This window comes from Patagioenas fasciata, chromosome 15, assembly GCF_037038585.1.
Source record: "Patagioenas fasciata isolate bPatFas1 chromosome 15, bPatFas1.hap1, whole genome shotgun sequence".
Lineage (NCBI taxonomy): Eukaryota > Metazoa > Chordata > Aves > Columbiformes > Columbidae > Patagioenas > Patagioenas fasciata.
In genome coordinates, this window is record NC_092534.1 from 3,184,238 (window position 1) to 3,207,621 (window position 23,384).

Genomic DNA, 23,384 nt, shown 5'->3' on the forward strand with positions numbered 1-23,384 from the left:
GGAAGGGGATGCAAAATACCCTGTTCATTTTATTTAAGAGCTTGTTGTATTGCACCACAGATACATGACATCATTATTATGCACTCCTAATCCCTTCTTAAATCCATTGCATAGCTTCTTGGATAGGCATCAAACTCGCACTTCTCAAACCACAAGAAATGGGGTTTGTTTCAGGAACACCCATCCAGCAGAATTGGGATTGATAATTTTGTTCGCGCAGCGTTTAACAGACAGAAAACGCAAAGGTCCCTTTCTGAGGTGGCTGAATGTCACCACCGGACATTCTCTAAGCACAGGAATAGAATCTTTCTACCCCGTGGCTACTTGTGCACAAAAAAAAAAGCCTGCTAATGACTGAAATCTTACTTCTACTATGCTGCTGATAACCATAGGAAGCATGTTCAACGGAAACCTGAGGATGTTGAATAACGCGAGCGAAACAAATGCCTTCTGCGCATCCAAGATGTTGTTCTTGTCTATTGTGACATACACGGCAAACGTGGACAACGCAACCTGGAACAAAGTGGAATGGGTACAGTTAGGGTAACACTTTTTAAAGCCATTAACTCAGGAGTCACACAGCCTGACCACCAGAATTCCGACGTGTACAAGTCAAAGAAAGAGTAATGTTCTGGGAACCTCCTTGTTCCTGGAAATGATTTTTGCAAAACAAGCGTTTGATTTAAATCTACTGTTGTAAAAAGAAGTTGACGGCTCCTCTTGGAAAAGTGTCAAGCGCTCACTTGCTTCACATAGCAAGGGGGAAACCAGGAATGTCCCGGGCTGTTTGTGGTCACACTGCAGGAGAAGGGAGAGGAATGATTGCCAGCTTTTCTTGCTGCTTTCTCCCAGTTTAAGGCACTCCCCATGGTACCAGATACGGGATGAGTAACACATATAGACAGAAAAGTCAGAAAAAGCCCAATGCTTCCCCAGTTCGTATTTTAAAGAGACTACCACAACCCTACATTTCCAAGTGCAGCGCACTGTATCTGGACAGATTGTTTGCCAAGAAACATGCACTGTTACTGCATTACAATGATGAAGCCTTACAGTACCTCAAGAGTTCCCAACAGAAAAGCTTAAGATCCATGCTGAACAAGAAAACGATGGTCAACCATTGTTATCAATCATAAGGTATAAAAATAACTCAAAAAATCCATATACTTATGTGCAGTTTTAAAAAGTGCGATGATTAAATTACAGTAAAATTAAAGTAAAACCAAACGTTGACTTAGAGATCTATTCCCTTCGCAGTGTTTTCTTCCATGGTAACAACATTCATAGCTCAGCGCATCACAAGATCCAGCAACTCTTTCCCACAGACTGCCACGTAAACCAAGAACTGGAGGTAGGTTAACCTTCGGCGTTCCCCTCCCACAAGACTTGAAACAATTAGCTCAGATACCTAAGGAATGGCCTCATCCACTGAAGACGTTAGTGTTTCTGCTAAAAATCAGACTGCAGCAAAGACGCGTATTATTCTCCGCAGGGCGGCTGACTCAGCGGTGCCTGGTACAGTAGCGTGTTTGTACAACCCTTTAGTTTGGAGAACCGTGTCCCAGGGAAAAAGCCCTCCCACAGAGATGGAAAACAACACGGGTCCAAAGAATAACCTCACCAGCAGCATGTCTGCGCTCGTGTCACCATCGGAAAACCACCCTTAGCATCACACATAGCAGTAGGGGACGTACTGCAAAATGAATCGTTTCCTGACACCACAACTGAACAATGTTTTAAAGAGCCCTGGCCGTGGAAACAGGAGGAGGAGGAGAGGAAATAAAGGAGTTTTACATGTTTAAAGTGCTTTCAAGTAGGCAGTTCCAACAATTCTTTCATCAGAAGTTCAGAAGAAAATAGACAAAAGAAGAAAAATGGGAGAAACCTGCCCTGACCCTGCCCCAGGGGCAAACCCCATGGTCACACATCAACAGTGTGCTTGAAACAGAGCTGCTCTGCTCGTTAAGCAAATCTGTCCTCTCAGACTCTACAGAACAGCACTGAGGAGTCCACCTGCAGGGTTTTATTTAGCAACTTAATTTAACAATGTATTTAGATTAAAACCATCTCAGGCTTCTTTTAGAAAAGCATTCACTTGAGAATGTGGCTGATGTTTCCTACCCAGAGCACTGCTTCTGCCTTTCATCATGCCAAAACATAATGTAAACAATAAAAATGCTCGTGGGGAAGGAATCTGAGACTGGAAAGTACACTTAAACACCTTCAATTGGAACAGCACATATTTTATCCTAATGTAGTCATGGCTTGTATTTGCTTCTGCAGACCAGAGCAATGGCCCCGTGTTCTAATAGGCTCTGAAGCAATTTTGATGTGATCTCACCCTTCTCTCCCTTTTATTAGTTTAAATGTAAGCTAACCACAAACACAGTGGAGATGTTTCACATATCAAGGATTTTTTTTTTTTAAATAAGAATTTGAAGCAATCACAGGGTGTGCAATGGCTTTCCCTCTCCATAGAGTTCTTCAGACGCTGGGAGAACCCAGGCCAGAGGTGTCCCTGGCACACAATGTCCTGTTCCATCAAGGACTCTTATCTAAGGACCTCCCGCTCTCAGGAAGATGCTGAAATAAGGACAGATTTACTGTCAGCCACAGCCAGCACCTGCAGGGTGCTGTGCACATTAGCGACCTCTTCTATAATCAATCTGGCAGTACATGTGACCTTAGGTTCCCCAAGTACACCACTAAAAACAGAGCTGGATGCAGAGGAGGTTTTCATTTTTAAATACTTCAGCCATTAACTTCAGAATACATCCAACTTGGATGTTACTAACCTCAAAGAAAACAGTAGTGCCAGAAGCAGAAAGAGAAGCGTTCGATCCCCCACCGCTGCTGTGGACTCTCCCACTCATTAAAAACAAAACCAAAACAAGTTCTCAAGCGCTGCCTTGGAGAGCATGATCCCCAAAAGAAGAGCAGACTGCTAGATTTGTTCCACTTACCAAAAAAGGTGCGCAAACCCAAGTGAAGGTTGCCATCGCAGCAAGGTAAGCAGATTTTTTTAGGACTTTGAGTTCTTTCTGTCTGATCTCTAATACCTTCTCTCTGAAGGCTAATTCCCAAGCATACAGCTTCAGAACTTTAATCCCATTGAGAATTTCATTCATCAGCTTAATTCTGTTGTCTTTGCTCTTCATTTGAGCCACCTAAAAACAATATTGCAAAAAATAATTAGCAGAGCACAATACTTGGCAGAGGCACGAAGTTCTAAGCTTTGTATTTTGCCATAGCCGAATTTACCTCATAATCATCAAAAGCTTACTAGCTTCCCAGACAGCAAATCTGAGATGCTATCTGAACAAACAAATATGCAGACTTAAAATGTTTTAAACCAATTAAAATAATGCAACTAAAAACTCAAACCAAGAGGAAAACAACTGTGGCACTGGTTGAAGCGGGATTAACCCTGCACCAAGGAGCCTCGGGACTCAGGTTCCTCCAAGGTACAATATGCACTTCAAAAATAAGCTGCTATAATCAAGCTTCAGTGATGTGCGGTTTGCATCTAACCTTAGGCCATACTCGGTCTTCCTTTACTGTCAGCATTATCAATGGCTTTCGGATGGTGCACTAGGGCAAAACGCTTTCCATTCAGCCATAAGGAAGGCCATTCTTGAGGAGTTTCTGTCTTCATAAAGTATTTTGAGGAGGGCAGCCAAAGCTGGGATCATGTTCAGCCTTGGCAGAGTCAGTCGACTGCATCAGTGCAGCCACCCCAGACTCTGCGACCAGCGGCAGTGGGGACATCCCCACTTCCCTTGCGTAGGAGCCAAATCCTGGGGTCTACTTTGATGAACATCTACAGCTAAAAGGTTTAATTTAAATAAATCTGACATTCGGTAAATTCAGTTAGTAGTGAATTCTGTACCGGAAAGCACATGGTGGGGCTATTTGAAGTAGTTTTTGCAAATGAAAACATGAGAGTTGGAGTCTACATTTACTGATGTGCACGCTGTTACAAACTAATCACTCTAAATAAAATTGACTAGGGATCAAGAACAGCCAACAACTAGGACTGCTCCCTCCTCATCCCTCCAGGAAAAAGAAATACTGCAACCACCAACCTGGAAATGTATTTCATCCATTAAGGTTCATCAGGCAGACAGTAGTTTATGTCTGCACTTTAGTTCTCAGGCAGCAAGTTAAAAACTAAACTAATTCCAATCCAATCATTAGGCATTTTACGAAGTTTGTTAATCTGTTACCTTGGTCTTAACTACTGCAAAATTTTCAGACCATTATGTACAGACAATGCTGTAAGGCTGAAAAATGTGAGTTTGTTTATTCTGCATAGACAACACCTCTGACCTTTCCCTTTCCTTTTTGTAAGGTATAAATAGAGGCAGGGGAAAAAAATTTAAAAGGACAAACCTCAGGAACAAATCAAAAAGCAGAACACATTTCTTAAAAGCAGTCTGTCGCATACAGAAAGGTTCTAACCTGATAGGTTTTTGTCTTCATCGCCATCACAGCGTTTATCGGAACCAGAAGGATCATGACAGCCACACCTGCCAGCACCGAAGGACCTAAATTCTGAAAAGCACTTAATTGTAAACATTCATTCAAACTAATATTAAAAAACTTTGGTCAAACCACTGCATATGCTACAGGAAAGCGTCCTGAAGTCACTTTTCAAACTCTTCTTCCCTTTCCAAGAACAGCTTAGGGGAAGGAGGATCAAGCAGTGGCTTGGGTTGATGCTTTGATTTTTGAAACAAATGTACATTTACAACCCCATATACAGAGGTATATATAGATACAGATTAAACACACTCACTATATATATGTACCTACACAAACATACAGAGATCTTTTAATGTTTTCCAGTTTTTGCTAGTTTGTCTGTTCTTCTAAAGACGAGACTCATGCCAGGAGTGACCGACTTCTTGGGGATTTTCATCACCTTTCTGACTGACAATTGGGAAGAGTCAGCCTGGTGACTGCCTGGACTAGAATAGCTGACATCTCATACGGTGACTCTCTGAGTACAGAACCAAGACCACTTTTCTTCAAAACAAGTGAGAAGTGAGATACCATAGGTGCTGCAGTCCCCCAGGAGATCATAGCTCCCATCTGCATCCTTCCAAGCCAGGAACCTCCTGCCTTCCTTCTTGACAGCAGTGACCAAACCAGCTCTCAATAGCTTCCAAACAAACAGCACTTTCTCCACACTGCTGTAAACCCTGCGGTGGTCTGAGCAACAGCTGCCTGCAGGCAGGACCAGGGGAAGGATCAAAGCAGGAACCACCACACAATGCTCACCTGCCACAGCAAGTACAGCGCTAGTATCACCTGGAAAGGTGCAGACCAGATCATGTTGATATAGGTAGCCAAGTCCATGAATCTCTGAGCATCCACAGACATCAGATTTACAATCTCACCCACAGTAGAAGTCTTTCTAGCAGAATTTGTGATAACAAGTGCCTAGGTACAGATTAAAAATAAAAAGAAAAAATTAAGGCAACATGAAGGAAGACCGACTCTTCTGCATCTTCTCCACAGATTCCAATTGCTTTACAGAGCTTCATCTTTAAAATTACAAGCAATCCTTTCCCTGCTTCATATTCTGTTTGCCCTGCACATCTTACAAAATGCAAGTTGTAGAGTTTTAAGCAAGCAGCTGGGTTTAAACTAACAGAAAATTAAAGACAACAAGCAGTCTTTGGGATTAGGGTTGGACAGTGGTTTTATTGCTGGGGGGGTATTGTTTGCTTGTTTTGAGTTTAAGAAGTGGAATCTTCACTTCTTGTCACACATTTTTCTCACACAGAGCAATCAGTCCACAGTTTCGTAACATGTTCCAGTTTATTCCAAGATGAGGCGGTGCTGCTGCTAAGTCCCAAATGAAGTTGTAAATGCAGATGCATCTTAATTTCTCATAAACTGAAGCGGTTTCACATCACCAGTCTAAATGAGACAAGGTTTCTTGTTCGGCAGTGGGAAGAAGGTGCCTGAACTTTAGCTAGTAAATTAGAAAATTGCTCTGTCTTAAAGCCTTTATAAATTTGATACTCTTATTTCTATTAAGGGTTAGGAATCAGTCTACCAGTCTCCTAACTACTTTAATTATTCAGACTTAGGCAATGCATTCACACACTCACCGAGACGTATTGTTGTATGTTTAAAGACGCACCTACCTTTCGATAAATCACACCAACAATAGCTGTTTTGAGCCTCATTCCAGTCACAAAGCAAATATGAAAATACTGGTGAAGAATCAGTGTCTGAAGACAGGCAGAAACAAACAGCAGCCCTGTATAGAAGAATCCTTGCCAGCTTGGTGCAGCTTTGTTATTTACAAAGTTGATTAGCAATCTGTAGAGAGAGGAATTAGTTATCTTGATATATGCAAATCAAAACGAAACGTCAGGGTTACAGCCTTGGAGTATCCCAAACGTTATACAGGTCATACAAGTACCCAAAGTATCAAACATTGATAAAACACTTAAGCTAGCTCCTTAGAAACTGGAGATCATTTTATACTAGTACACATCAGTGCCTCCTCCTACTAACGTTCTACTTCAAAACATGAAGCATCAAATACCTAACATGTACAGCATTCTCTTGGAGCTACACTAAAAACTCTCTTATTCCCTTCAGTTAAAATACAACTGCTTACAGTTGTTTTACTTCTTCTCACCTTAAAGCAACACAACTCCTCCTACCCCCTTAGCTCTCTGTTGCTTCACATACTGTGACTTGTAGTCCCACGATCATTGCAGGTTAGAATTAAACAAACTCTGCTGCTATTGCTGATTATGTTCCTGCCTGGCCTTTCTAGTGCTGGAAAGGAACATAAAAAGTCAAACATTCAATGGTTGATGTTATCATCTGAAAACCGATGGACTAAAATTATCTGTCTGCATGGTCTCTGACTTGCATGACAACTGTTCCCCATTGAACCAGCTGAAGGCAAAGCAGGTTGGTGAGTGAAATACCAGCATGTCTGTCCATATACTTTTAACACAACAATCAAGCATATAGGTCTTACTTCAGAATTTCTGGGCCCGCAAACATCAAGAGGTCATGTGCAGCTTTAAACAGGAAGCTCATGAGAAAATACGGCCCAAAGGTTTTATATAACACCTTGAATAAAGATGCTTCAGAGCTCTTCTGTGATGGTTTTATAATCAAAGCTTTAGCCTCCTCTGTCACATCACCATTTGAGTCGCTTGATTTTTGCTGCTTTTTGGGTGAGTATATCATGCTTACTGGTTGCCTGAAATAAGAGTAGGTATATAATGTAGCCTTCATTCAAGCATAAAGCAAACTGGAAAAACGCAAACTACACAAATGAGATGTTTATGAGTTGTTCATTGCCCTTCTTAATAATTTAACTGCATTTTACTGTCAATCAAACATCTTTTAAGCATACAACCATGGTCTTCTTTGTAGGGATAGGTAACATTCCCGTCAAATCTCTCCTATAGGTCTGTCCTGTGGAATGAGGAATAGGGCTGTAACGTGCTAAACCCTACGTGCAAAGGCCATTATTACCCTAGAACAAAGTACAATGAACTTTAATCAAAATCAAGGCCTTGCTGTACCACCTGAGTTAAAAGATCACAGTCAGATTTATGCCAAGTCATGCCCAATGGACTGAACACATTCATTTTGTACATCTGGCTTATGCCAAACTACGTACTTCCAAACTTCTGAGGACAAGCTGTATGTAAAAATACACTGTGTAAGCAAGCAGGCAATTTTCCTTCAATGAAAAGGTGCTTGTGTTTGGTACAGTAAAGGATGATGAAAGCAGGATGGAAACTGCAGGCATGCAGCCTTTCTAATTTTAGTCATCTGGCTTAGATGCCCAGGCTCCCTATATAGTCAAAGGAAAGACATAAGCTGCTCTCTTTCACACCCTGAACTGTCCCCTCTTGAGGCTTCACCAACTATAGAGGGAGCCCAAGCTCCTAAATTATGTGACTGAAGTTCAACTGTGTGAAAACATTCCCTCTCCAGGGAAAAACCACATATCCAAAGTAACAATAATCAGCTTTGGGTTATGAAAGACTAACGGTAACTTGGTGCAGCTCTTCATAAAGACGACACATACACCCTGCTTGGTTCTTGTTCTGTATTGCGCTTAGGGACAAACACAGAACTACCGCTTAGGCCTTACAAAACCTGGCTTGATAACAGCCGCCAAACAGCTCCAAGTTGAGGCTGAGTAACCTGTGCATTTGCACCTCCACATCTTGGAAGAACTGCCAGGCAGCATAATGAACTTACCTCTTGGTCTTTGCCCACTCTTTTGCCCAGTTTCTTGCCAAACCTGGCACCACCTCCTCCGATTTGTCCTCTTTATTTAGCGACCACAAATCCTTGGCTTCCAAAGGTCTCCGGTAACCCTGAACCATCAACCTGTATCAGAAAGAATCAGCACTATATATTTAAGAACACTAGAGAGATGTGTAAATATGTATATACATATATATGCTATAACACAATGGTCCCTACATCCAGCCCCAAAACAGAGCCAGCTCTTCACAAGAACCTACAACAACACAGGTCCACATGCTAAGACATACATCCTCCTGTCTTTATTGTGAGAATTAGACACCAAAACAGTTAAGGATCCAGGATATGCCACTGAGTTCAAATTTCAAGGAAAATAAAATGAAGAAGTGATCTCATCTGAAACTCAGCCAGACAATTAATATTCCTATGCCTACCTAGTTTCAAAATCTTGATTAGCCTTTAATTTTACAAAGTAGTTCCTTTCATGTAGAGCTTTCTGTTGGAACTCTGGCCAAGTACCAACCACAACTGTACACCAACATTATTTTACAAGTTTCTGTGTTTTAACTCACAAGAGTATGTGTTGTGACCAAATCACACAGCATAACCAAAGCCAGGTTAACAAAAAAAGACAAGACTATTAGACAAAAAGAGCTAACAGTTTCGAATGCCTTAGTTTCTAAATACAGCACATAACTTCTACTTTTTATTTCCCAAAGAAAAAGTTTATTACATTCCTTCAGCAAACATACTAAATATATACTGGTAAAATTTAAAATTACAAGGACTCTTCAAAGAAAGTAAAAAAGATTAATCGAATTTGAAACAAAAACTATTTATCTACAAAACCACCAGCCAAACCAACCGAAATTATTATCGCATGATTACTGCTAATTTAACTCTGAAAGCATGATCCTACAACGTCATCTAACTTTAACTGGTGCTTTACGCATCATCTTGATCTTACCCACTGATCCACCAGAAGGTGATTCTGGAGAGGAAAGAAGCACTGGATTCCGGACACGGATTCTAAAGGACAGAAAAAGAAATCCATCTACATACAAAGTGGCTGATACAGGGCCAAAAGAAACAAACCAAGCAGACAAGACGCTCTGGGAATTCCTTTTGTTTCTAGTGTTTTTTTTCACACTATGAAACTTGTCATTCATGCTTTCGAGGGCTTGTTCAGGAAAGACTCCAGGGCTGTGGGTGTCATGATCAATGCCTACATATCTTAATGCAAGGTGTGAGCGCATAAATGTGTTAACTGTTAGTCACAAATGAAGAGTTCAGCTCTACTGTTCAAGCAGCTAAGGGCTGTGACTCCATCTAAACAGATGCACAAATTAAAAACGAAATTGTAAGTGCCTTAAAAATCCCAAAACAGCCCCAAAAGCTCCTGCACCTGCATGGGAACTTAAATCTTCCTGAAGGTAGGCGGCAGCTCATGTTCCCATCCAGCGCAAGGGCCGTCTGATTTAACTGCTCCTCAGGTCAACAGTCTCTCTTAATTTGGTTGGATTGAAACAATAGAAAAGTAGGCTGGAGGAATTTCAAAGGCACTAAAGGTGATTTACTTGCAGAATTGCAGTGTGGATTTCTCTCTTCCCTCTGTCGCTGCTCCGAACAGCATCTAAAGAATGCTAAAGCCAACCCCTCCTTTGGCACACAAGCCACTAGGTTTTTATCATCAACTGGAATTGCAGGAACTCAGGTATTTCCATCTACTAAAGTCACCAAACATCATTAGAGCCCTGCAATTAAGAGAGTCAGAGCCAAGCGTTCCCCAGATTTGCATTTTTCAGCTCCTGTTTGTGTAAGCTGGTTTCTCCCCAAGCGATGCTGAGCTGTGTTGTAATCCAGCTACACAACGCAGGTTCCTGCATCTCCTTCACACAACTTTTCTTGCAGCCTCGTAGGGAAAAATTAGAGTATGTACGAGACAGATGCTTTTTTTGAAGGAGGAAAAGAGTTTCACATTTCCCAAGTATTTAAACACTCGGAACAAAAAGATTGCAAGAAAACCCAACACTATTGCTTAATGAATAAATAACAGTTTTTAAACTCATAGAAGTTAAAAAGAAAGGGGGGGCAATCCATTCAGCTTTCAGCCACATCAACACTCCTGATCCAGATTTCTACTTCAGCAATACAGGGAATACTTTCAACATCAACAACATTCAAAATATTCTGAACTTTACATAAAATGCTGTATTACTTTTTTCCTTTATACTTCTTAAAATTTACTTGCAGGTGGAAACTCTAAATTGAAGAAGCCACTAGATCTTGTACTACCCAAAACTGGACTTCATTGTCATAAAGCAAGTTTAAAACATTAAAACATATTGGATTACTGCTAAAATAATATTATTTTTGATAACAGTAAATAGTTACCACACAAGGAACTATTAATCCTTCTGACATTCATGTCAGATAGAATGAAGACAAACTGTAACAAGTCGGGGTTTGTGTAAAGAAAGTGAAAACAAGAGAAAACACATTGTTTGACTTCTACAGACATCGGCATCTATACCTTGGAAAATTCACCATAGTTTTTTGGCTTAAGTAAACATAGAATGAGATTTTACTCCAGACTTGCAAACATTTCTGGCTTGGAAATGCTTGGGAGAAGGGAATAAAGCAGAATTCCAGACTAACATGACTTGCTTTGTTCTCTTCCCCATCATAAAATTCAACAAAACACTCCGCTCAAAACAGAAGTCGAAATCTGAAGTCTGCCCTATTTCCTAGAGACACTCAGAACGCAAAACCAAACCACTGTGGTTTCAAAGCGCCTTGTAATTATTGTTAACTAAGATCAAAGCAGCAAACAAGGTTTCCATAAATCTGCAGTAGTCTGTCAAATATATTTCATCCCCAAATGAGATGAAAAGGACCTGCAGATGAAGAGGACCGGCAGCCCCAGCAGTGTCCTCCTCCCTCCAGGCACACATATAGCTAGAACATATAATTAAGAACAGACACAAAAAAGATCATGTCTAGATTAAACTGAATTTCTACATCCAGACCACACTCTAATGTTAATTGCTCTTGTAACTGAGCAGGTTACATTTTTGCTTGACACAAGAGCGGTAAATATGGAAACCAAATACATCCATCCAGATTCACGAGTTTTCCAGGCATAGATTCTCCCCCAGCTTGAATAGGAAGGGAATACGCATCCTTCCGAGTTACTGCCTACTGAACGGGACCGGATGACCAGATGACAGCGTTTCAAATCAGTATTTCCCACCGACTGCCAGAGGCACTACTGAATATAAATACATATGAGTAGACCTTCAGGAATGCCATTCAGGAATGACTGAAACAGTATTTTTGCTTTTTCTCTTAAATACACACCCTCTTTTGCACATTATGGACTTCATCTCCTGCATCACCGATTACAGAGCAGCGAGAACACTTTATTGCAAACAAGCCAACAAGATTTGAATTATTTGGCACCAGGGAGACTTTGGGTCTATAAGTCATTGTACAGAAGATTGCACATTATGGTATTCAGCACTCAGCACAGACTGAACACTTACAGGATCATTTACTGTTTCAGAAAACAAAGGTGGTCGTTCTGGAACACAACACAGGATGAGCTGTACAAGCAACAGGACAAAGTAGATGCAGAAGGTGACGTAACGAAACGTATCCACTTTACCACCCTATAAAGGAAGGTAACATTCCAATGAGACAGCTTAAGGAATTTACTTAAAACATCATCTTACTATTAAACATAAACCAGCTCATTACTGTGAATACTGCTGACTACACAAATGTTACACTACCTACGCCCATGCAAATTAAAGTAAGTTACTATTATGGTAAAGGGAAGGTAAAGAGAGAGTGGAGGAGATAAAAGATACTATTTATTTTTAACCAATCATTGGCATGAACACACAAGCATGAACAACTTCTGTAGAGCAGTTTTCTTTAAGACACAGTTTGCACTAACACAGCAGGCCCCCATTTAACATCAAGGTATTCTTTAGAGGAGCAAGGCATTTATGCACTGGGTAGTGAGGAGTTTTCAAAGTGCATTTGTTAACCAGTATGCGCACAGAAAACAAGAATTAGGCGAGCAGAATTTAGGTTACAGCTTGTTGTGTTGTGCTCAAACTCCAGAGGTTCTTCCACTTTGTGGACTGGGGCTGATACATGAAGCGTAATCCACGGAAACGAAAGCGCAGGGATGGCCGGACACACACCTCCACCACCCCAGTAAACCCCACGCCCAACAGCTAAAGACAGAAGGTGGCTGAAAGTTCTCAAAATTCACAACCTTGCTTCAAGGTCTCAAGAAATAAAAGTGATATGCCTCTTGCAATTACTTGGATATTTGAGGTGGCCTTACTATAAAGCAGACAGACACAAACATATTTCACTTGTGCACTTTCATTTTGTCTCAGCAGATGAGATCACATTACCATCAACCCAAGCGTTTCAGGAAACCCACTGTATAATCAACAGGAAGACGACGTAAACTCCCAGAACAGCTTCACATCAGAGATTTTACACTTTTATTGTACTCAGACGCACCCCCTTTCTGGCACAGCTCGCAGAATTTTCTTGGCAACTGCTGCTATAGTTGACTATGAATTTTACCAGCATTTCAGAACTAGAGCCATTAAGTCTTGCTTAGCTTGGTTTGTTTTTATAACGCAAGGTACACTGGATGGATCATTAACTGTCTTAACTAGCACAATCAGCAAGCAACTACTTTATTACTGCAGCATTTGGGATAGTTTTCAACTGAATAAGGCCAGCAATCACTTACCGTATTTAAGACATGTATAATTTTGGATCTAAAAACCACTGTGGCGCATAACAATGAGATGAGCCAGAAAATTGTCATTACACCTGAAGACTGGACTCCTTTTATTCTTTCATATTGTATTAAAAATGTGGCAAGCAACTGTGGACAAAGAAGATAAAGATATATTCACAAGGGTTTAAGTTTTATAACACGTTATACACATACACAAGGTACTGCGTTACAGTGTCCTTATTTCACCGTTCAAATCAGTATCTCCCAGACATTCTAACACCCAGAGATTAAGCGCAATTCAAAAACACGCTCAAAAAGGAAACTCTCTGGAGCAGCAAAGATAAGAAGGGGTCAAAAAAGGAATACGTACTACGTAAAAGTAAATGACCACATTCACATAAGTACTGTCAAATGCTGTCAGTCTATTTCTTTACTTTTCTGCTTCTACATCACAAATCAACATACAGTTATAATGACACTCTATCCTTTCCAATTATTTCCTGACTAATTATTTTTAACATGAAAAAGATTTCTTTCCATAAAGCCACACCACAAAACAACACTGACCAAATATTACTCTGTTTCTATATTTTGTGTATTTTCAGAGTCATTATGAAGCTGGTACGACTCAGTAAACTCACTTGGCTGCTGCAACATGCATTTTTCCTCAGCCTGACAAAAGCTTGACAACTGCTTTATTAAATGCCCACAAACTATTTAACAGTATGTTTCGGGGCTGTTGGCTTTTTTTGTTTGGCTTTTGTTGTTGTTGTTGTTGTTATTGCTGTTGCAGTTGTTGGTGTCCCGTTCTGCCCCCGTCTTGAGTATCATGTTTAATCACCACCATTCCAAGTCTGTGATTAATGTAAGGCACCTGACAATAAATTAATAGCAAGGCACTTTCCCTGAACTGCAGGCTGCAGAGACACTGGTGTGAAAACAGAAGATACTTGCGCATGCAGGCAGAAAGAGTTCACTGAGGGCACCTACGTTATGGCCATAACAGAAGAACTTACCATGGTTATACCCAATACTGTAGGGCTAATGAGAAAAAATGGAGGTCGAAAAAATGGAGCTCTTTCCCAGAAAGAGTAGAAAAGGTCTGCCCAGCAGACTATCCACAGTATTAAGCCCAAAGCCTGCAATACAAAAGCGTATTTCATACATCAAGTCACACAGATTAGGCAGCACAAAATACACATGAACACCAGATATTATGTGTTAGTGGAAGAGGAGTCAATAATCGGTTCACCTCTTTTGGGCAATTCTACAACTAAAAGTGAATTATCATAAAATCATAGAACAGTTTGTGTTGAAGGGACCTTAAAGCTCATCCAGTGCCCCCCTGCCATGAGCAGGGACATCTTCACCAGCTCAGGTTGCTCAGAGCCCCGTCCAGCCTGGCCTGGGATGTCTCCAGGGATGGTTCATCCACCACCTCTCTGGCCAACCTGGGCCAGGCTCTCACCACCCTCCTCACGAAGAATTTCTTCCTTATATCTAATTAAATCTCCCCTCTTTCTTAAACCTTTTCACTTATTCTAAAGGAGGAAAAGGAGAAGAAAACATTAAGTACCTATTTCACAATAGAAGGGGAACAGAACACCTGCAGCAGCTCTACAAATCTATGCTGTGTAACTTAAGAAGCTGACAGGTAATAAATTCTTTTTCTTATTGAAATAAAGGCCTTGAGATTGAGCTGCCTTAAAACAGTCTTCTCCAACTGGTCCTACAAAGGATTTGCATGGGGTTTTTTTTGCAATACCAGAGTAGGTTTCGGAGAGCCTTCTGATGTAAGGGTCACAGAAACACATAAAGCTTGGAAACCAAACAAAGCAGAACAAGTAAGTTACAGCTGAAGTGTGCACACAGGTCAAGATTGAGGCTTAACAGAAACACTGTGCTAAAACATAGCTGAAAATACAGTCAAGCTTCCAGAGAAGCTTAGTAAGTTCTGATTTCAAAAACTCACATACCGTTTTGGCTTTGTTGAGGTTTGACATTTGTATGTAGCCCCTGTCATGACGGCGAAGGTGCAGGAAGTACACAGGGAAGCAAACCCACAGGTAAATGCAAGGAATCCAGACCAGCACCGTGTTCTGAAAGCATGGGGTGAAGTCTGGACTTTCTGTGTGCCACGTCAGATTCCAATCCTGGGGAGAGAAAGTGGATCGAGTCAGAGAAAAAGCAAACTCAGAACTTCAGTATTTGAAGAAAGAAAGAGCCACTATCTGCCTTATTCTTTACCTCCTCTTGTGTGTTTATTTATACTCGTATTAAACTGGCTTCATTCTGTGATATATTTAATTTTACTGCACTTTTTGTAGCTCATAAGTTTTAAACGTTCACCTTGCAGAAAAGTAACATGGCAATGAAAGCTATCTCCCATTATGACCACTGTGCAAGGATGTGTAAATCCTCAGATACACCACATTTCCAGACTTCAGCATGGAAACGTTATCTGGCACACAGTAAAAGTGAACAGCACAAGGCAAGAGCACTTTGCTGTCTGTAAAGTAGAGTCAGAGCTCCCCAGCTGCCTGCAGCAAACCCCACTGAGACCTTCTGGAAATCCATAACACCACCCTTGCAGTCCCTTTACTACTGAACAGCACGAAAATGTGAATCGATACAATTCAATGTTTTCCTATTTCTCTCAGCATGATTCTCAATAGCAAGATAAACCACCATACAATCGAACTACAACTGACAGTTACAGTAGTAAAAATGTGATGATCATTTCCATTATGCGTACAAGCACTACTGACAATGACGGGCTATTTAGTAAAATGAACTTTCATACCATATTTATGATTGGTTTGAGCTAGGGAAATCCCAGAGATGCTCCCAGCCTTGTTAACTACCACCGCATTGCCAGATGCAAAGTGTTTTTTCAGACGGCTGCACAGCTTATGAGTGCACAGAACACCAGTACAGCTACCGGGACACAATGGCAGTCAGTAATTCCTCTCCTCTATAAAAGCCCGAGCTGGTCACAGAAATAAGTGCCATTATCCACATTTTATAGATGAGGAAACAGAAGCAAAAGGAGCAGTAGTGCCTGGCCCCTCTATTCCAACATCAAAGCTGGAAACAGATCCCACTGCTCGGAATTGCCAAGCTTTGATCCTTGCATGTCTCCATCTTCTACTGATTAAGCAGTTTCAAACGCTATTACAAAGAGAGGAAAATAGATCTGAAAAGAAATGGAAGATATAACTCGAAAAAATTTCAACTTGACGCTAACCAGACGTTATTTTATTATAGAGCAGGCTTCCCCTTAAATTTGACCATTCTATATTAAGATATTTTGTTGTGTTTTGCCTTTTTATTTTTAAATGACTTATTTTGAAAATGTATTAACAAAAGTGTTTTCCTTCCCCACTTCCCTCTCAGTTTCTGTCAGAATCTATCATTTCTTTATCAGTCAGATACAACTGCCAGTATGCACAAGACACACAGCCGTTGTTTTCCTCCTCTAATTCCACAGCATTCTAGAACTTCTTCTCGCTTAATTTAATTTTTCTGAGCTTAAAATAAAATAAAATCCCCAAACTTAATAAAGCCAATTCAAGGAAATAAATACTGGTATAGCATAACGAAAATGCCTGATTATGTTTTAGTGTATCTGCACAGGGGTCACGTAAGTTGTTCGTGACAAAGTGGCGGCTGCAAGACGCTGCGGGGAAGCCACAGGCTCACGAAGTTCCCTGCGTAACATCATCGGAAATCTGAGCTGAGTCATCCTTACATTCAGCCACCGCACAAGTGGTTTTGGCTTTCCCAGCCCCAGCTGCTCCGCTCCAGCACAACAGCCAAGGAAAAAAAGTCTCATGACTCTGCAGAACAATTTACAATTCACAAATTAGGATAAACATGATTATACAAGTAAATTGACTGGGCGTAATCCACTTTACAACAAACAAACAAGAGCACTGACATCATTTTAATGAGGAAATTTGTTGATATCTACACACCGCCTATCTCCTTTTTCAGTGTTTTTAAATGCTTGCTGTAAAAGGAATCAGGCAATTAGCAGAAAGGGCAGAGCAGGTAATGGACAGGTTACTGCCACGTGGCTAAATAAAGTTAAAAAGGGCTGCAAGCATGACAGCTGTGCATACTGGCTGGGGGACATTCTAAAAACACCTGCTGTCTTTGATATTTGCAAGTTATCTGGAGGTGTTTCTGCACGAAAGGCAGGAGAGTAAGATGTAATGTTACTTCAGGGTTAAGAACAGAAAGTGGGGACATGGGTGATTTGGGCTAAGATTACTGCCAGAATTTAACAGTCACAGCAACATCAGTGTATCTTCTTTCACATTTTTCCAGGATGCGGTCCAGAGCTTGCTGGTAGGAGTTTGCTTAACGTAAATACACTATTCTCTGTAGAAATGGCTACACCGAGGTGAGGGGCAGAAGCCCCTGTTATTTTCCATCCATTTCTGGTGACAGAAGGTGACACGGCAGTATTTCTCCTGCAGATTCCCTAGGTGCAATTCTCTCCAGCGATGTCTACACAAAGTGGTAGCACAGCCAGGATTTCAGCTTTACAAGGTTCCATCATGGCTGGAAAACATGTCACTCTCATCATGAAACCAACATGTATTCATAGGCAAATCACGGCATTCAGTTACACAAGTCTAGACTAGTTCTGCCAGTCGAGAGAACATGCTGCTCCTTTCTTTCATATAAACTCAGATTTTCTTTTTCTTTTCCAGCACAAAATTCTTTACAGATCAATAAAGAAACATTCACTGAAGCAGACCTTTGTATTTAACAGACACCAACTAGCAAATTAATGACATTTTTTCTGACTCGAGTTTTAGAAACGCTATTTTAGCAAGTTCCATTAAAGCACTAAACTGCCCCATTTTCACATCTCAAAGATTAATAACGATTTTCACTGATCAGCTAACCCTTCTACTTTGTAAGAGCACACCAAAGGACAGACCCAAGTACCCACTGGAAGCCAACACAAACTAGCAGCTTCCTGCCATGGGGAGGAGGAAGAAAAAAGGGGTTCGGTTTATCTAGAACTGTTAGATTGTATAATCTGGAAACAGCCTTTAATTTAAACTATGGCTGCAGGAATCCACAGGAGAACAATCAGTGTGATCCTTGTTCCTTTCCTGATGGATGCTGAGAGAGATCTGCTGGGGACTCAGTTTAAGTCTAGTCCAGAAGCAGCACATCTTAAATGTTAAATAGTTTCAGGTTGGGGCTTTATTTCCCTTTTAAAAATCCCTGGACAATTCTGAAATTTCCCAGAAGAGGAAATAAGTATTTTTAAATTTATCCAACCTATTTCTTAGTTTTCATTTCCATCATCAGTACTGTGGCTGAAAAAATACCAGCTCACAGTTTTTATGCCCAATAGCACGTTTCCTCTTATGGCAAAAAAAAGGCTTCCTGTCACGTTCGAAGTGAAACTCCGTAGCTCCAAGAGCACAAGAAATGCTTGGCGTTCCCCAGAATCACGTGGATCTATTCACAGGTAAACCACTTACTTAACAGTGCATGAACCCTAGGAAAATAAATAACTACATTAATTCCTGTCTAAAATTTCCGGAACAGGCAAGATAAAAGCATTGGCAACAGGAGCGTAAGCCAAAGTTGTGACACAAAGTGCCCCCAGTGCGGCTAATCTGAGGAATAATGATGTCTGAGGCTGGAGGGACCTGTGGCCACTATCCTGGCAGCAGGAAAGGCCAAAGGGAGCATAACCCAGCCTGACTCCACCGCACATTTTCTAATTCTCACTGGAAGAGACGCCAAAATCGCTCAGTTTCATGCCTGTGGTGTGCGAGCGTGCCCAACATCCAAGCTGCCGACCACGCTGTTAAACCCACCTGCGTGAACCAGCCGTGACTGAAAAATTACTTCAATGTTACCCCACACTACAAAACCACACAGGACTCTTCATTTCACAGTCAACACTTACAACCTCAAATGGCAATTGACACTGATATCAGTGTGTACCCACTACTTTGATATCGCCCCCAGAAGAACCACCTCATTCGTAATACCGAGATAAGGTTTCTTTATCTTATTTTCCTAACAGTAAGAACATTTTTCATTTAATGCAACCATTACATTTAGTAGAACGCAAGTAATTAGCTCTCTCAGGCACTAAGACTGTAATTGCAGCTGACAGCTTTCACTACAATAGTATCATCACTTTCTCGTTGAAATAGGAAGTCTCACAATCTGGCAGCTCTAGATATCGCATTAAAAAAAAAATCCCTAGTGTAGCACCTATAAACCCACGAGCTGACTCAACCACGATGCCACGAGGCCATCGGCCTTTAGCCTACACTATCTAGGACAGCAAGTTTCCTGCCTGTCCCCAGACACGAGATGTCCCCGATCTGGCTGAGCCTCCAGCCCCCGAGGGGCCACCAGCACCAGTGAGCAGCGACCTCTCCCTTCAAGGCTGCTTTAAAGTAACTCTGATCTGAATTTAGAAGTCCCCAATATCACCATTCTCCATCAAAACCAAAAGGAAAAACAGTGCCACTGTTGACCACCTTGAGAATTAACAAAAGCAATGAACTACAAAGTGATCCAGATTTTGCAATAGGCTAGAAGGTCTGTTCTCAAGTGATGAAGTAAGAGTTCTCCAAAGTTATTCAGCTTGCCCAGTTTTACCCAATGTAGCTTTAAAAATTTTGAAGGAAGGGTGAAAAAATGTTCTCAAAACACTGTAAATATAGCGTCTTTATTCTGTTGTTCACATTTTGGAGTCAGATCATGAAGCGTATTTAGAATAGAACCTCCAACAAGCACAATCATACCCAATCTTCACCAGCATAACATTTGCTCTGTTGTGTTTAGTGTTCAGGCTAAATCCCAAGAGGTGACAGGTTGATAAAACAAGCAACAGATATTCCTACATAAAGAATCCTCCAGAGCTCCCACAATAAGCAGCAGACAGCAACGACATCCCTAACAGTGGCGAACATGCCACTAAACGAAGTATATGACACTACAAGCAACATCACCAACTTCCTATTCACATGCTTATAAACCCTTTAAAAATACTACGCATATTATATTGAAATTATTTTGGAAGGAGTACTACTTGCATTAAAGGATCGAACAGCTCTAGAATCAGTTCCAGATGAAGCAGCATCATGCAGAAGAACAAACATACTGTTCCACCTTAGCTGACATTTCTTTCCTCTAGGTTTTTTCTCAATAAACAGAAGTTACCCAAATGCACGGATCTCCCCTGTGACACAATGCAGTTGTTCTTCCCACAACTGAAGTTAGTGTAGAATCTAATTCAAATGGTACCTTTGCTGTGGTGCACATAAAGTGAGCTTATACAGCATTTAAGTAGAGCAAATTCCTTTGAAGACCTACGTGGAAACAGCCTTTAACTTAAACTATGACTGCAGGAATCCACAGGAAAAGAATCAGTGTGATTCTTGTTCCTTTCTTGGTGGATTCCTTTGAAGATCTACTTGGATGAAATTACAGGTTTACTGCTTTTTTGTATCATCTAAGGGTACACTGTGCAAATAGGAAGTTGAAGAGAAAATGAAAATACTTGCACAGATTTTACAACATCGTCTTTCCAACAGCTGCTTCCTATGCTTAGTGAACGACAGAGTGATTTTTATTTTTAGAACACACAAAACCAAGATTCGACCACAAAGTAAAAGCCACACAACCAAATACTTGATTGCATTCCCAGACCTCCACAGACCCTAATAATTACTTCTGGAGAGAAAAATGATGGAATTATGCTGCTGCAGAGAACTCCAGCACTGAGCACAAGCAGTGGAACAAAGGAACACAGAGTGAGCCAGGTCTGGGAAGAGACTGGAGGATCTCCTCTGATCACATCCGAGGAGAGCTGCTCATATCCCCACCACGCTTTCAAACAGTTCTTCAGGTCAATAACAACCCAATTAGATCAATAAGTTTCTGCCTTTTTGTTCTTCTACTACCACAAAGGTGAACTAAGAAACATTAATGGCAGTTACTATATTGGAATTTAAGAATTCAATGCAGATCTCCAGCTCTCATGGAGATCACATTCACCCACAGAAAAAAATGCAGCATGGGGTTTTATTATTATTATTGTTACTACAGAAGAACTCAACCTGCCATGCAACTGAGGATCTTTTCCTCTTGGTTGATATTAGAGTCTTGGGCAAGGGGTGGGATGGGGGTGTTTACCAAACAGTGAGAACACAAAACATTTCTCCTCATAAAGCCATGAATGCACCAAAACTACTGCTATTAAATCTGAAGTTCGTTGGTTAAAAAGCTAGCAGTAGTCAGGGAAGCAAGGAAAATATAATAGTTTAGCAAAAATTCAGAAAATAAAGATCTCTAATTAAGATTTTTGACATATAAGTCTTGTGTCTGAATAAAAAGCCTTAAATCATTCACCAACAAGGCTTCTAGCCCAGCCTCCCAAAATATCACGTTCAGATTGAAACCTCAGATGGAGGAAGAGACCAGGCCCTTTGGTTCAAAATAATTCTGACATCTAAGCTTTATTCTTACAGTCTCTTAAGGTTGTCACGAGACAATGTTGTTACAGCAAGAGGGGAAATGTTGAAACAGTCACATAATCAACAGGGGTCCTAAAATTTTTAAATCATTTACATGAAGAATACTTAGAGAAAAAAAAAAACAACACAGTGTTTCTAGTGACAGGGAAATATCCTTAATTTCTCATAATGTTTTCTGTTAGAAATTATTTTAGCGAGACTAAATTCTCATAATAATGACTTACAGACCTGACTTGTTAACACAGCCAAGAAAAAGCCTCTAAGCTTAGAGCAGGCGTCTGCACCTCCTTGTCCAAACCCCAAACATCGGTATTTCCTAATGTTTAGTAAGAGCTGAAATCCTTCCTTACAGACAGCACCGCATCAGCTGAAACTGTCTGCAAAACAAACATGCTTTGCCTTTGTCTCCCTTTAGTCCAAAAATTAGCTGGTGCAGAGAACAGAGCATCTGCAACTGTTGAATTCACAAGAGCTGATCTTTGTAATCCAAGAATCTAAAAGCCACTGAACTAGGGCTATTTTTTTGTGTCAGGGAAACATGGGACAGACTACATCAGCACTTGCAAGATTAAAAAATGTTTAGCCTCTTTCTACAGACATAACATTTCCATACCCTGCCATGTCTGCAATACCATGAGACAACATTTGACCACATGACAGCAAAATATTTACTCTTCATAGCTTCAGAATCAAAGAAATCAAAGCTATGGTTTTTGCCTTTCTGTGAAGTTTTTCACTGAAAAGAATTACTTAAAAGGATACAGGAAAAAGATTCCTGCTCTCGTCTCCTTTTTGCACCAAAACCCAGACTTTTGTTCAATAATGCAACCACCTGCATATTGAGTGCAAATCACTGTGAGAAGTTTTAATGCACCTGGGTAGTAATATCATAAAGGGACTAAAATAACAGCCTAAGTTGGGATAAACTGTATCCGAAGCTACCACAGACGCAAAGAGTGAGAAAACAGTAATGTACGGAATTCTGACTCTATTAAAAGTAAGCAAAAGGTCAGTACTCGGCAGCAGGCTTTTTAGGGATGTGACCCAGAATGACTCCACTGCTGCCCAGAGTAACCTTCGCTTAGTCTCAGTATAGCACAGTGTTTCAATGTAAACAGCATTGTAATTGCAGAGAACAGCACAACTTACTCGGGCATTTTGCTGGGGTTTTTTTCCTCATTTAACTTTTCTGAGCAACCTTGAACTGAGAGCTATAAAATGACAGGTCATCTGTTAAAAAAAAATCCCCATCAACAACTGAATACCAGGTTTCATTTTCCTGTATTTCCCATAAACTGATATATTCTGCATCAAGAGAAGTAAGTTTAATTTCTAATGTAAGTTTAATTTCTATGCAAATTTAGACCCACATGACCAACAAAAATGTTTTACAGGTCTAGACGAGAGACAGCTGACACATAAGGCTCTGGCTTTCACAGCTAAAAAGCCCAAGGACAACAAGCCGTGAGGCAATCACCTGTTAATTATAATAATGGCACCGTCTTGTGTAAAGGTTTTTCTGTTTAGCACTCTATTGCTCCTCCTCTGTTCCAAATGCTGTCCACATATGACCTTCCTCTGTCAGCAACTAAGTAGTTTTCTGATCTGCATCCTCTTTTAAACTCTGGACACAAATACATTCATAAACTCCATACCTTTCTAACCGAAGGAAGAGTCCAAAGTCGTAACTTTTATCAAGCTCACTCACCACCACCCTCACAGCACCACAAACTCCCTCCCTAGATCTGCCACAAACACACTGAAAATAACACCGAAAACATATTTTACAGGGCAAAGAAGCTGCAGGGTTCCAA

At 40.7% G+C, this 23,384-nt stretch overlaps 1 protein-coding gene across 2 annotated transcripts in view; it reads right to left on the reverse strand.

Moving 5' to 3' along the window:
- LOC136108657 (multidrug resistance-associated protein 1) overlaps positions 1 to 23,384 on the reverse strand; it is a 52,805-nt gene that overhangs the window by 24,188 nt on the left and 5,233 nt on the right. For both annotated transcript variants that reach the window (XM_071815333.1, XM_065850705.2), the window contains exons 2-13: positions 15,016 to 15,192; positions 14,056 to 14,178; positions 13,049 to 13,186; positions 11,811 to 11,936; positions 9,233 to 9,294; positions 8,257 to 8,388; positions 7,013 to 7,240; positions 6,159 to 6,336; positions 5,284 to 5,445; positions 4,462 to 4,554; positions 2,964 to 3,167; positions 367 to 513 (exon numbers count right to left, since the gene is read on the reverse strand). In XM_071815333.1, coding sequence (XP_071671434.1) covers positions 367 to 513; positions 2,964 to 3,167; positions 4,462 to 4,554; positions 5,284 to 5,445; positions 6,159 to 6,336; positions 7,013 to 7,240; positions 8,257 to 8,388; positions 9,233 to 9,294; positions 11,811 to 11,936; positions 13,049 to 13,186; positions 14,056 to 14,178; positions 15,016 to 15,042 — 1,620 coding nt within the window. In that variant the 5' untranslated portion in view covers positions 15,043 to 15,192. The remainder of the gene's footprint in view (positions 1 to 366; positions 514 to 2,963; positions 3,168 to 4,461; positions 4,555 to 5,283; positions 5,446 to 6,158; positions 6,337 to 7,012; positions 7,241 to 8,256; positions 8,389 to 9,232; positions 9,295 to 11,810; positions 11,937 to 13,048; positions 13,187 to 14,055; positions 14,179 to 15,015; positions 15,193 to 23,384) is intronic.